General features: G+C 43.6%; 1 protein-coding gene across 1 annotated transcript; it reads right to left on the reverse strand.

Annotated features, from left to right (window-relative positions):
- Positions 1-941: 941 nt before the first annotated feature.
- Positions 942-13,095, reverse strand: usta (uronyl 2-sulfotransferase a; the record flags this gene model as incomplete). Its single annotated transcript, XM_008298254.1, has 5 exons — positions 942-2,918; positions 4,757-4,914; positions 5,045-5,142; positions 12,782-12,935; positions 13,016-13,095. Coding segments are annotated over 5 exons (783 nt in total), but the record flags the coding sequence as incomplete, so codon positions are not given.
- Between the last annotated feature and the right edge of the window lie 1,191 nt (positions 13,096-14,286).

Consider the following 14,286-nt stretch of genomic DNA (forward strand, 5'->3'; position numbering starts at 1 on the left):
GGTTCTCTGGCTTCCTCCCACAGCCCAGAAACATGTTGAGGTTAATTGGTGATTCTAAATTGTCTGTAGGTGTGAATGTTAGTGTGCTTGGTTGTCTGTCTCTAAGTGTAGCCCTGTGATAGACTGGTGACCTGTCCAGGTGAACCTGCCTTCACCCTGAGTCAGCTGGGATAGACTCCAGCCCCCTGAGACCCTAGTGAGGATTAAGGTGTAGAGATGATGGATGGATGGATATGTTCTGCATATCAATGATGCTAAAACTTATTGTGGTTATTATCCTTAATGTGAAAGCTGCTGTTATAAAAATTCAGTGATGTTATGATTCAACGCTTTTTGTCCAACTCTTGAAATGCAGAAGGCCGTGAACAAAACCTGCAAAAAAACAACCAAGCCTGTGCTCAGCAAATGGGAGCAGAGGAGAAATCCTTTGGTTACCTCAAGTGAAGCATTTCACGATTGAGGCAACAAGACCGTGGAAACTGAGCCCATCAGCTATACTTGCTTTATCCTGTAGAGGGCCGCGAGGGGCTGGAGTCTATCCCAGGTGAGGTTGGGCGAGAAAAAAAAAACGACCATGCATGCTCACATTCACACTGACGGCCAATTTAGAATCATCAGTTAACGTGTGTTGTGTATTTTTAGCCCCACGCAAACTGTATAACTTTATAAATCATAAGACAGGAAGTGCTGTCCTGCAGGAGACGTCGTTTAAAAACTGGGAAGCTGGAGGGAAGATAAGTGTTGGACGGGCTGCTGCAGTGAAGGGAGAGAGCTGCAAACGTGATGAAAGCAGACGGACCTGCTGGACCGTGGTCTGACAGAAGCAGGAAACCGGACATGCACGGCATCACGGGACGGTTCAGACGAGGCCGGCTGCAGCGCTAAATACATGACACGCTTTTCAGTCACAAACCACCTTCGAGTAAAGCAGAGACATTAGCTGCAATAGTTAGAGGACATTTATTTTTTGAAGACTGTAAAATGACGGGCTGCATTAGTCGTAGTTACCAGTTTTCAGCTGCTGATATAAACCCATTCCAGACACCCTTAAAAATGCCAAGAATCGTCTCATAGCCACCAGAAACCAATGGTACAAATAAATCAAGTTATTAAACAATGTTTTCCTTCCTGAGAATTTTTATCTGGAATGCAAATGAATACAAAATAATAAATTAAACTGGCAAAAAAAAAAAGGAAAGAAAAAGACAGAGGGAACACTGAACACAAACCGTAACAAGGAACAGACAATGAAGATTAGGATGGTAGAGTGAAATATGTAGATGACAATCACATATTAGCTTATGGTTACGATTCTCTGGATGATTTTTCTTTTTTTTTTTTAATTAAAAAAAAATAATACGCACTCCGAGTAGCTGCTGGAGAAATTAAGACATTAGCTGGGATTGGCAAAACTTCACACTCAGTTGGACAGGAAAAGCCTTGGACAGTACGGAAGCCCGGCGGAAGTCAGAATCCAGTTGTGACCAAATCCCTCATTTTGCTGCAGAAGTTCAGGAAGTGTCACTTCACAAAAAAAAGTGCAGTGTCTTCATACAGTTTTGTAACGCGACGCAGTAGAAACACTGATATTTGGCAAGCTCAATCTTTTCAACTTTGGATTACAAATTCGGCTCCATAAATGCTTTTAGCGTTTGACCCAGGCTATACTTTTTTTTTTTTTTTCTTTTTTAAAATTTTTAAATAACAAAATGACCTGCCCCAAATACTAAATCTATGCTAAGATACACTACTGGTTTTGGTCAAACTCAATCATTCATGCACACATAGTTGGAATTCTTTGAATTCATAATTGAGTGCTTACAGTATAACCCTCATTTATACCTAACGACAGTTTACAAATTAAACAAAATGTTATAAACCAATACTCTAACTTGACTATGTCACACCTCCACCAACTGTGCACAGAAGTCCCCGTCACACAGTTACTGGAACTCTTAATGAGGTTTGGCACTTACAACAGTCCTGGACGACTAATATACAAACTTATGGCACCTTTTAGAAAATTCATGAACACCGTGTCCCAATCCAGCTTTTTTGGGACATTAACCCTTTCATAAAGCGTGAAACTCTCTCTTGGGCAATGTCTCTGAAGATGTCTCCTACAGTAAACACACCAGCAAACCAACATGTAGTACATTTCCCCACACATCAATCTGTCCACGTCTTGCACTAATCTCTCCTGGAGATTAGAGCAATATTATTTGTTTGTTTTTTTTGTAACATGAACCCTAAAACAAGCTCAAATTAAAGCAAAAACTTGACTCAAGCAGATTGAGCTTAATAATAATTCCCATTGTCCTTGTTTGATTTTTTTTTTTAAATAGAGCATTTTGTCCTTCCAATTACTCAACCCTATAGTCCTCAGTGCTGAGCCTGTCATGATAGGAGTCAATGGCAGATGGGAAACAGAACCCGCCAAAAACACGAGCGTCAGGATCCCCTCAACACGCCTCACTTCTCTTGGGAATGCCGAAAGACGGGGGAACACTCCTCTTTGCCCTCAGGCTGCCTCCAGCTATCTTCAGCCAATTCTAGCCAAACAGCTTCTCATTGATTTATTTTTTGGGATCTGTACGGCCACATCCGCTGTTCACCAGACGGCCTTTAGGGATGGACCAGCCAGCTGTTGGCGTCCTCCAGGTCCGTGTCCAGGTCCTCGTCTTCATCCAGAGGCTCCGGGGTTCGGAGGGCCAGTTCTCGTAGGAAGGCCGGCGAATAGGCCGGGGGCTGGGACACGGACTTGAGGCCAATTTTCTTCTTCATGAGGTGGAACTGGTCGCGGATGAAGTTGTAGAACTCGTACTCGTAGCGCATGCGGTGGTACAGCACCTGCAGGGCCTCCAGAGTGGGGGTGTGTTTGCGCACTGTGCCCGTCATGTTCCCCATTTTCCTGTAGTCTGAAGGGACAAGAAAAAAATGAAACACAAAGAACAAGAATTCAGTCGCAAAGTAAAATCCAAACACATGTTCTGTCACACTGTGATGCGGCTCTATGGCTGGTTCATGATGGTGCCTAAAGGATACAGATCACAACTTTAATGATCTCATGACAGGTGGATGTTTTTAGTTTTCTGTTAAAGAGCTGTTTAGACCAGAGAAAAGGCATTCAGGTTCAAAATATTCAAAAACGTTGACCTGAATGCTCGTATTGATGTCACTGGGGTTTGCAGTAGTGAAAATCATCATCCTCTAATGTGCAAATAACAGCCTGTGATTAATTAGGAGCCAACAACTACAAAAAACATCAAGCAAAGGGGGAGCAATAAGAAACAATAATGGTCTGAGCAGGGAGGGTAACAGTGGTGGTGCATTGAAAGGCTCTAAGCTACTGAGCTGACCAGCTGCTGCACTGTGAAGAACACAGGCCTGGTGGTACTATGATGGAAAGGCAACGGGGTGAGGCTGTAGCCCCTGAGTACTTGTGCATATGTTACAGTAGGAAGCACAATTTCTTCTTTTTTTTTTTTTTCTAATTATTCTTTTCTGGCCTTTTTGCCTTTATTAGTCAGGATAGTGAGAGAGTGAGACAGGAGAAGGGGGAGGACCTTCAGCAAAGGGTTGACCATGGCCTTCAACTATAGCCTTGTTCATGGGTCGCCCTGCCCAACTAGGTGGGCTGTAGGGGCGCCCCACAATTTCCGAGGGGTTCAGTGCCAAAACAGACCAAACCACAGAAAGTCCAAAGTTAAGTTTTATGGTTTTGTGATAAGTGTTTATGGTCTACTAGTTTGTGGCGAAGTGGTCTGACCAACAGCCCACGAGTACGTCACAATGTGACTTTGAAGTTCGGCCCATTATGGTTTTGGCACGAAACTTTAGTGGCACAGGACTTGTTGACCATTATATTGCTGGAGCAGGTAGCTGCACGTGTTTGCGATTCAGGATGGCGAACAGTCAGAAAAGTCAACTGGTAGGGCCGGTAAGGGAAAATAAAAACTTAATGAACCACCACCAAGCATCTATTTCTACCCCATGGTCCTCAGAAGTACCTCCAGTTCCTCATGATGTAAACTCGTCAGTGTTGTTTAGCAAGAAGAACCTGGAATCAGTTTTTTTTTCTCAAAAAGTAGAAAAAGGCACTCAGCAAAAGGAAAGTCAAACTTAAAACTTCAATAAGTCATCATAGAGCAGCTGTTTCTATCTCTGGATGTTGAGAATGACGCCTCCAACAACCAGGATTGTTTTTAGCGAAACATTTTGAGCCCATTTTTCTCTAAAACTAGTAAATGTGGTTTGGCCCATTTCAGCTTCCTGAAAAGAGGATTAAAACAGGTCTTAGACATTCATATACCTACTTCTAATAGGAAATATTGTTGGATTTTGAATTGGGGCCCACTGGGACTACTGGATGGATTTATTGTACAGTGAGTGTATCTGAGAACTGAGCGGTTTTAAATCAGATTGACATCTTTGGTTCCTTGCACCACAAAGGAGACCAAGCAGGCAGCATGTGAGCTGCCTTTTTATTAACTAGTAGACTGGATGAAGACATTTATGCTTCTTCAGGGGAACACATCAGCAGGTCAACTTTTCTTTGTGTCCAAAAACCTGTAAAACTGTCAACATTCCCAGCTGCACTTAGGGTTTAGTTCCAAGTCAGCATGATGAACCGTGAATCTCCAAACCAAAGTGTCCTTGTCCCTGAAAGCAAACAGCCTCAGAAAGCTGCTGGCAGACGCTCTGTGTTGTCTGACTAAAGGAAACTGAATGTGATTTTTTTGGAGTGGGCACCTACCAGGGCTCTTGTAGATGTTGAGCACTCCAGTAAAGTAATGCGGTAAGAGCCTCTCCAACAGGAGTAGAACGTCCTCCAGCTCCTCCAAGATGCCCACCAGGAGGTAGTTCTCCAGCACATTCTGCTTGGCCCTCTCCAAAGCCCACACTCCTGGCTCTCTGCAGGAGAGGGAAGGAAAATTATAAGAGAGCAGCTTTACTTGGCAGAGAACATGAAATATTACTGCTTTTAATATCTAAAATAGCAAAATGTGTTTTTTATTTTTCCATAAAATCGATAGAACCCTACCTGCACTGAGGATGCTGTCCACAGAAGTAGGGGATGATGTAGAAAACTCTGGGGTTGGAGCACTCAGGGTAATTCTCTAGAATGCACACGTTGATATCCTGAAAGCAGACAAACACAAACCTGTTGAGCGCAGTGCAGCGGAAGAACAGAATCACAACCACTTGTTTCTGCCACTAGAGGGAGCTCTTCACTCGCACTGCTGTGAACTCACGTGGCTTGATAGTCATCGTTTGAGAAGCCCCAGTGCTTTGCAAACAACATCCTGTGCACAAAGATAAGCTTCACCTCAGTCGGCCTCAGGAGCTGAGATACCGAAGAAGAAAACGCAGAATGAACTTGAACAAAACGTAAAGACTTTCATGATGAGGACGACAGAGTGATCAGCTGTGAACTTTGAAACACCCCACGTCTGAATGTGGCAGCCATTAAGTAATGAAACAGATTAAAAACACACATGCAGGAGTGAAGCCGGCCCGCCAGCTGAGTGCTGCGGAGCCGGCAGTCAAATCCATGTCAGGTGACGTAAGCCTCACGGACGGCAACACACACACGAACGCCGTGACACGCCACACGCTTGTGCACGAGAAGGTGTTGACAGGCCCGTTGTATTAATAGAGATCTAAAAGCAAACAGAAAGTGTAATGATTACGTCAAAGCTTTAGATTTATGCCCCGATACGTTTGTAACGGCTGATCTAAACAGAGCAATTTGTCAAAGCCAACACTGAGGCCGGCGTGGTCCATCACAGAGATTAAGTCGAGTCAGACAGGACCCGAGGCCCAGACCTTCCCCGAGGACACGATATGCTGCTGAGGGTGTGACGTGACCGGCCTTACGGGTGAACACCGGGAGGAACCAAGTGACCCAGCTTGAAAAACAGACACTGACAGGGGAGCAAACACGTCACGGTTATAGTTTTAATTACCTCTTTTGCACGTGGAAGTGTGACGTAAAGATCGTTTTAATGCCTTTTTCACCTTCTGAGGCGGCAAACGGAGGCTGTCAGGTCATCTCGCTTTGAGTCAAATCGCCCCTAAAGCCGCACATTTGCTTCAATCTGCACGGATGAGGAAAAGCTCTCCTCAAAAACCCATTAACATGTAAAAACAAGGGAAGAAACAGAAGTGGGATCTCCCTGCCAGCAGAGACAGAATCGCAGCAGATGTCGCATGACTGGAAAAGCAAATTTACACAACGGGAAGGCAGAATGACACGTCAGGTAAATGGACATGAAGAAAAAAAAAAACCTGAACTACATCATAAAATGGATATTTACATATCTCGGCACAAGTGATTTCTCTCTACCTCGGCAGCAGTGACGGGCCTGCATAGAAATCTATATACATAAGCCGGGACGACATAAATTATTCACTTGCTCAGTTATTTTTTTCTCGCAGCTGAGCGCTGTGGTACAATTGAGTCTCTGATTCACCGAGCGGCTGCAGGGTTTGTTTGAACTTTATGACTGGCTTCTCTCAGCCGGCCGCACCACGCACTGGGAACGGGACTTATTGGTGATCAGTGAAGCAAACCACTGGAAGCGTCTTCAAAGAACCCACAACAAAACCCCAGAGGAACCTTTCAGAGACGGAGTTCAGCACCGTGCCATTGTTAGCGCTCAGGTCATGTCCGGACTTAGGAGAAGTTTGCTCTGCATTCATTTATGATTTCAAGAACAACTTGAGTTTCTTTATGCAAAGAGCGACGGTGTGAGCATATCAAGTGTTAGAAACGATGAGTAAATCTCCTTGTAACTAACAGATGCAATAAAAAAAGCGAAGATTGTGGCCGTGCAGTCTGTATGAGAAACGATAAGCAGGTTACAGCTGAGCTAACTTGAACAAAAACCATTACAAACCAAATTAGAAACACAGAAAAATAAGTGCGAGTCAATGTGAACCGGAAGTGACCCAAACTGACAGCGTTCAGGAAGTCCCTCCTCGACGACGCAGCACCCTCATGCTTCAACGTTTTAAGGGACCTCTGGGAATCCAGCCACAACGCATTTATATACAACTAAGCACAATCAAGTACGCGCACTCACGGACGGACAATATGCCCACTCTTTTAGAACAGCCCATTAGTATTTCGTGGAGAGCTCCTGTATGCACACTCGGGCTTATTGTTCCTATTCTCGCTGTGGATTAGGCCAACTGAGCAGTCACAGAAACTGTAGCAAAACAGGCACTAATCTGCACAATGCTCGGCCGCTCCACTCAATGGAATGTAGACAGGAATTAAATCAAGAGTAATTGATGATGCAAACTTTTTCCCGTGGGACAGTTTGCATCAGTTTTCAAGCGAGGAGCATGGGAGGAGAGCACCTGGGTCACGTCGCATTCACATGAACAATAACCGTCGTTTTTCTTTTTCTTTCTTTCTCTTTGTTCGTTTGCCACCTGGGGGCGGCGGAAACGAGCTGCAAACAGCAGGACTGACACAAGTTCACGTTCCAACCCAGTTCCTGATCATTTTTTCTTTGCTTCTGTTACATTTTCACTGACTTTGGGCTCATTTTTTTTCCTGCAATATCAATCTATGGAAACAGCACAGCCATGGCTCCAAATGGACAGAACTTCAACATGCTGCTTATGCAGAATGGCACAGTTATAACGCCATGCATCATAAGAAAGTTGGAAAGTGTATTTTAATGATACTTGACAACTTTAACTTTGTATTTGTTTCCACACTTGTCGTCCATCTGCGCTGCATAAACACAGCCTGCAGTTCAACCCAGTGCAGCCAAAAATAACTGGAAGCTTTTGTCATGTTACCATCGAACGCAGCTCAAATCACTAACGACGTCCTCGAAAACCACATTTTTCTAGAATCTTGTTGGTGCAAATGTTTTTAAAAAAAAAAAAAAATGGGGGCCGTTTCCCTTAACTAAAACAACAAAAAAAAAAAAGAAAAGAGGGAGAAGAACAGGGAGAGACCTGCAGCAAAGGGTCATGAGCGTTAGTCCAATCCACGACCACCACCCTGTTCGTGGGTCACCGCTCAGCTCGGTGAGCTACAGGGGCGCCCATGTTTGTACTTTTTAAATAAGAAGCGATTTTGGTGACATATCACGATCTCAGACTCAGCAGACCACATATGGGTAGTTCAGGGACTTGTCAAAACGTTTTAAACATCCACTGCTTTTGTAAAGTTTTTGGCTCTGACAAACTGTTAACACACTTTTCACAACTGCTGGTAGATTTTAGCATTCGGAGGTTTCAGCTTCACTGTCAGCAGTACGTTGTTCGCTGCCAGGCAGTAAATGTACAATCATTTTGATGAAGATCTTCAATGAAAACAACTTCAAACTATGCTGGTGGGAGAGGTAAAGAATATTATATATTTATGGGCCAAAAAAACGCAACAATAATGAAAGATGCTAAAAAAAAAAAAACTGTAGTCTGGTGACAATTTTCTACAGTTTTCACATGAAAACAGTGATTAAATGTGTTTTAGACTCATACTTCCTCAGAATACCATGAGACTGACATGCTTTTTCTGCATCTTAATAAAACACACACTCGGTTAAATAACACCTGATAGATGCCACCAGTGAGGCGGATGTGTCAGTTGAATATATTCATCTTCTTATGTGTGTGTGTGTGTGTCAACAGCGTTATGCACATGCTCTGATTAATCAGTCAACTGCCTCCAAAACTGCCTAAACGTACACACAGGACGCTATGAAATATAAATGAAACCAGATCAATGAAGAAAGAGATGGAATTTTAAATGCCACCTAAATGTAATAATAAAAGCCCCAGCTGACTGCACGCGCTCAGTACCGTTGGTGTTTATGTGTGTCCAACTGACCAGTGCATGCCTTTGTATAGTGTGTGTGTGTGTGTGTGTGTGTGTGTGTAAAAAGGGGTGTGGGGACTGACGGAAAATCCAAGCCGACCACAGGAATGTCTCAGTAACACGTGCATCAGGTTCCCCTCGGCCCCGGCGAGCAAACTGACAGTGTTCTTTCATTGACACCTCTCACATTCAGGGCAGGCGGTGCTAATGCACAGCAGGCAGGGGTACAGCCGCCGCTGGTCTGAACTCCGCCGTCGACACGTCGGGGAGCTCATGTGACTCTTTAAGATGCTATGCTTGTGAGGACAGTCACCTTCCAATGAAGGCTCAGATGACTACATGCAACGTCTGCTGAGAGTCGCAGCTGGGAAATGGTTGCTGATGTGTCTGCTGGACTCCCACTCACTAATCCTCTCCAACCTCCCTTATAAATATGTGGACAACTGCTTCCAACACACAAGCTCGCAGCTGCTGAGGCCTCGACTCTCTTATCCAGCCACTTGGCTTGGAAGCGTAATCCTTCACCCTTAAACCTTAATCCGAATCTTAGTTGTATCAAACACCTGAAGTTCTTGTTTAACATGTCAAACCTGTGAACCTCAAACCGAGCCGGCAGATTTCAAAGACATGTTGTTTTTTTTTAAAATCACCAGATCCACCACATTCATCACAGACAGAAGTTGTAAGAAAACAGAGAGAATTGGTGGACTTGTGTCCTCGAACTACTCATCTGTGACGCGCCATTCAGTCGGGGAACTTAAACAAAATCAAATTCATTTTACTCTGCATGTGTCACTGAAAAAAAATCTCCAAAAATGAAATCTTTGCTCGAACCAGATTCCGTAAAAAACAAAAAATTCTGCGTTTCTCGCCACAACCATGAATTTATAAGTGACTCCACTGTGACCAACATTTACATGACAAAAATTCAAAGACTTCTCAGCTAAACCGGGCTGAACTGCAGGAAAGCATAGAAGCAAGTTCAATATACTTGAGCACACCAACGTCTATAGTTTTCAGAGGCACATTTCCCCCCAGTGCTGGTTACACTGCTGGGCATATATATATGAGCCCACGCTGAATAAAAATGCAACAGGGGCAGAAACCACATAGAAACTGCTTCGAGTTCAGACGGGTAATGCACTGCATATTTACAGCTATCACACATCAGTTTAATTCTGGCCGTGACCCTGTTCATGAAGTTCCAGTGACGTTGTGTGCATTTTGCAGACCAGACAGTTTTCAGTGGATGTAAACACCACACGGACGCTCGAGCGGCGCATTCACGCAGCCCGTTTTTATAGATATGATTTAGCACATTACCGTGAGCTGTTTCTGCTGATTAGGTAAGCTGCATTGCTGCTGTTGCTGTCAGTGCACGGAAATAATACCTAAAGCAGCAGCGAAACACAATCACCGAGGAACGCTCGGCAAAGCACAACAAGAATCGAGTGTGAGACGGCGCCATCTTGTAGTTTTATGACAGTGACGTGTAGTTTACTTACACTTTGGGCAGTTAAACTGAACAAAAAGGAGACTTATAACACACTGCAAAGCTTCTAATTTTCAAAACTCGTCGTAGACAAACAACCAAATATCAACACTTTAAATGCAAAAGTTTTCCACAACTTCTGGGCCAGTCGGTCCCCGTAAGTATAGCAGTGTAACAGCACACACACACACACACACACACACACTCAGGTAAGTCAGCCTCCCCCCCCTTCAGCTGCAGCGAGGGGCCCCGTGGTCTGCATACTTTAATAACTCAACTCACATGGTCCAAAACTCCAGGGGAAGCAGTTGCAATACTTAATTACAGCCAGTCAGACTCAAGCCAGAGTGACATTCACTCGTCTTGTTAGCCTCTCAGAAAGGCCCTCTCAGCCCCCAGAGCCTCCGACAGCACCGTCGGAGCGATGACTGAGGTGCTCCCTGTGTTCGTGCCTGGCTACTGATTTGGTACTAAATCTTGAACAATTGTTTTAGCTTGTTGTTATTGCCAGAATTTTTTTTTTTTTTTGCCTGTTTCCCCCCTAAATTCTCATATGTTGTCTTCCTTCAGGGGAATTCCAGTCGTACATTGGATCCATCACTTCACTGCTAACAGCTCAGGCTGTGTTTAAGTAGCTCCTCTGCAGTGTAAAATGCACCCAAGATCAAAAAAAAAAAAATTAAAGTAAGCTTTCAAAAGGCATACTGTAACATATCAGGACGCGTTGCCTTCAGTCTGGTGCTACAGGGAGAAGCAGCTCTGCGAGGCAGATGTAGGATACCGACTTTCTGATGTGGTAAATCGGGCCTCTAATTGGAATCATAATCAGATTTAAATATTGGGTTAGCATCAGGCTGCCATGGCCATCCTCCCTCCAGCAACCCCACATATGGCCCGTCTTCAAAGCCAGCGCAGTGTGGTTCTGATATACTGCTTGTATTCTAGAATTTAGGGAAGTTTCGTTTCGACTCCAGATAACAACAAACAGATACAGAGACGGCAAACAAAAGGCAAATAATCAGCCGGCCGACAGGATATGTTCATGACAGCGGGATTATTTTCTCTCCTACGGTGTGTTTATACGACGTAGCACCGCGTTCGGTGTCATTTCTGATTTGTGCAAACATTCCTCACTGTACAAGCCTCTGTAATTACAGTAAAGGACGCACGCAGCGGAATAAGACATTAATACACAACATCTTAGTTCCTGTCTCCACCGAGTATCAGGTTATGAAACCAGCTGGCCCGGAACCAAAACGATGCGCATTTAAAGCACTGTTACTGGCAAAGTCGATGACTCAATCATAAAAAAACAAAACACAACTGTGCAGCTATGTCAAATACCGCAAACACATTAGTATTTCAAACCATAAGCATCTGTGGCATTGATTCAGCCACTGTCAATACGAGAGTAAATGGGCTTGTGGGCACTGGGACAGAGATAAAAGGCAGGCAGAGGGGAAGGAAGCCAAAAGATTCTGTATTTGTTTGACTCATTAAACAACATTGTTATGAAGCTCCTTACAGTGGGCGCTGCTGCTGCTGCTGCTGCTGCTCTCGGGATCACATGGAAACCAAATGTGGTGCCTCCCAACAAGCCACATTTGACAGCTTTGTCAGAGTCTGTTGCCTCATTATTCAGTTTAAATTTCAATCTTCAGCGTTTGTCAGTTTCGAGTTGAGTGAACATCAAACTGTTTAACCCCCAAAAAAACCATAGCAGCGGGTTTAAAAGGTGTGTTGTCTTTAAAAAAAAGATCGCCACAGCAAGAAACTGAAAGAACTGTTTCAACTTTTCTACGGTCCTCGAACTTCTCATGAAAACTTCTCAGGAAAATGAAGCAAATGGAAGCTTGGAATCGTCGTATTTCTTCAAAATCACTTGTCTCATTTTTAAAAAAACTGTCAAATATAAACACAATCCATCAACCAGATTCTGTAACAAACGAAAGACTCCTCAACACAACCAGAAGTCGATCAGTGAGGTGACTGTAGTGCGGCAACAACTCTCTGATTGTTGGGCTGAACTGGGTTGAACTGCAGGCAGTGTATTCAAATAGAGAAACATAAAGGAAGGACAATAAAACATACTTGGTCAATAATATAAATGTACAAAGGAGCAGCTTTATCCCAGTGTGAGGGAAAAAAACGAGACGAGAGCTGAGAACATCCTGAAATTGCTTCGGAATCAGAATTTTTTGTTCACTTTTAATGAAATGAAGCAAATCTATTCATCAGATTGTCACATTTGTGATGGGACGTTATTGTTTCTCTTATTCTTAAATCTGACTCAGTGTTACAGAGAAAAAAGACCAACAGTTTGATTAATTAGCTGTAACTCACCCAAACCTCAAGACACAAAGGCATCAAAAAAAAAAAAAGACTAAAGCAGGCTGCTTCTCAAAAGTCAGAAACAACAATTACCAAAACCACAAAGCTCTCACCAGGTATCTCTCGTCATCTTTCATCCCCGGAGTCCGGATGAGGTGGTTCTGCTCACCCCTCCAGTCACCGAAGCGACGGAAGAAATAGTTGGAGAGGAACCGGTTGATGGGATCCCGGATTATGTTGATGTAGACGGGCTGCTCTATCCTGAACCTAAAGAAGGACAAAGAGGAATGTAAATGAAGAGGTGCAAACACGCTGCTGTTGAATGTAAATGTGAGCTGATTCACTACCTGGTGAAGTTGAGGAAGTGAACATGTCGCGTGTAGAGAAAAGGCTGAGGGATGTTACTGATGTTCTTCATGAGATCCACCTGGAACCAAAACACACACACATGTGATCGGATGTATCGCACAGAAATAATACATTTAAAGCACATTACTGGCCATAAATATGGATAATCAGCATTAGCAGACAACAAATCTAACGCCAAAGACTTGAAGCTGAAGCTGTGCACCTACTACAGACAAACTGAAACCAAAACTTTCCATCCTGTGTGGCTGACTGTTTGAACTGCACGGATAAATCGCATTTTGTCTGTGGGTTTACACATCTGGCTGTGCCCGGGTTCGATATGAAGAATCTTCGAATGCGGACAAATTTCATGTTTCGTTCATCTCACAATATCCATCAAAATAGACTTCAGTTTCCCCAAGGTCATGTTATTCATAGGGAAAGCCAACATTTCTGACGCTCTTATTCCAAGATTCTTTATCCTCTGCAGGAAAAAAAATGTACTTCCCTCAGGTCTTCCAGGTCTGCATAGAGAGACGGCGCAACAGTAGCCAAAATAAACTCAGTAACGTACGGTTCAGATCCTGAGCATGAGCTGCAGCTAAAGCCCGATTCTTAGTCATTCCTTTTTGGTAAAACGCTTCCATATTGGAGCAATTGAGGACGTGAGATCCAGTTATTCCCAGTCACACATGTGAAAAATTAGCTACGATGCAAGTTCTGTCTCTGCATCGGTGGAGCGTTCAGTGTGTCTAATTTCAAAATAATAAAAACACAGAATTATGACTCAAAGCTCTGGCGGCTACTTGTGACCTCTGAGGACTTTGGGCGTCATTTTCTCTTGGATGTGAGATTTATTTTTTCCAGTAAGATATAATACTTTATTATACCAACTTTAAATCTTCTTTCCCTACATTTTCCTGTCAAGCAAAATATCTGGACATTGAAGAAGGTTATTCAAATGAGAATACGTATTTGCTGTGTTTGCACTCTCACTGCAGCGTGAGGAACTGCTGCTGCCGCTATCGTAACTGTGGTATTATTATCTTGAACTCTGTTACACAGTTTGAATTATGTGGTTTTGTATTTTTAAACCAAGTGTAATTGGGGCAAATGTCGTTAAAAGTACAGAAGTTCAAATTGGTTTGCGTTCCGGCTGGTGTTACTGGGTAAAAGACAGAGGAGCAGAGTCACAGGTTGGAGCTTCAGCTTCTGCCCCCCTAACGCTGTCGTCAGTGATGCTTCCTAATTAGGGTCCGAGCACCCAAAA

This window comes from Stegastes partitus, unplaced genomic scaffold (genome assembly GCF_000690725.1).
Source record: "Stegastes partitus isolate 25-593 unplaced genomic scaffold, Stegastes_partitus-1.0.2 Scaffold1299, whole genome shotgun sequence".
In the NCBI taxonomy this organism is placed as follows: domain Eukaryota; kingdom Metazoa; phylum Chordata; class Actinopteri; family Pomacentridae; genus Stegastes; species Stegastes partitus.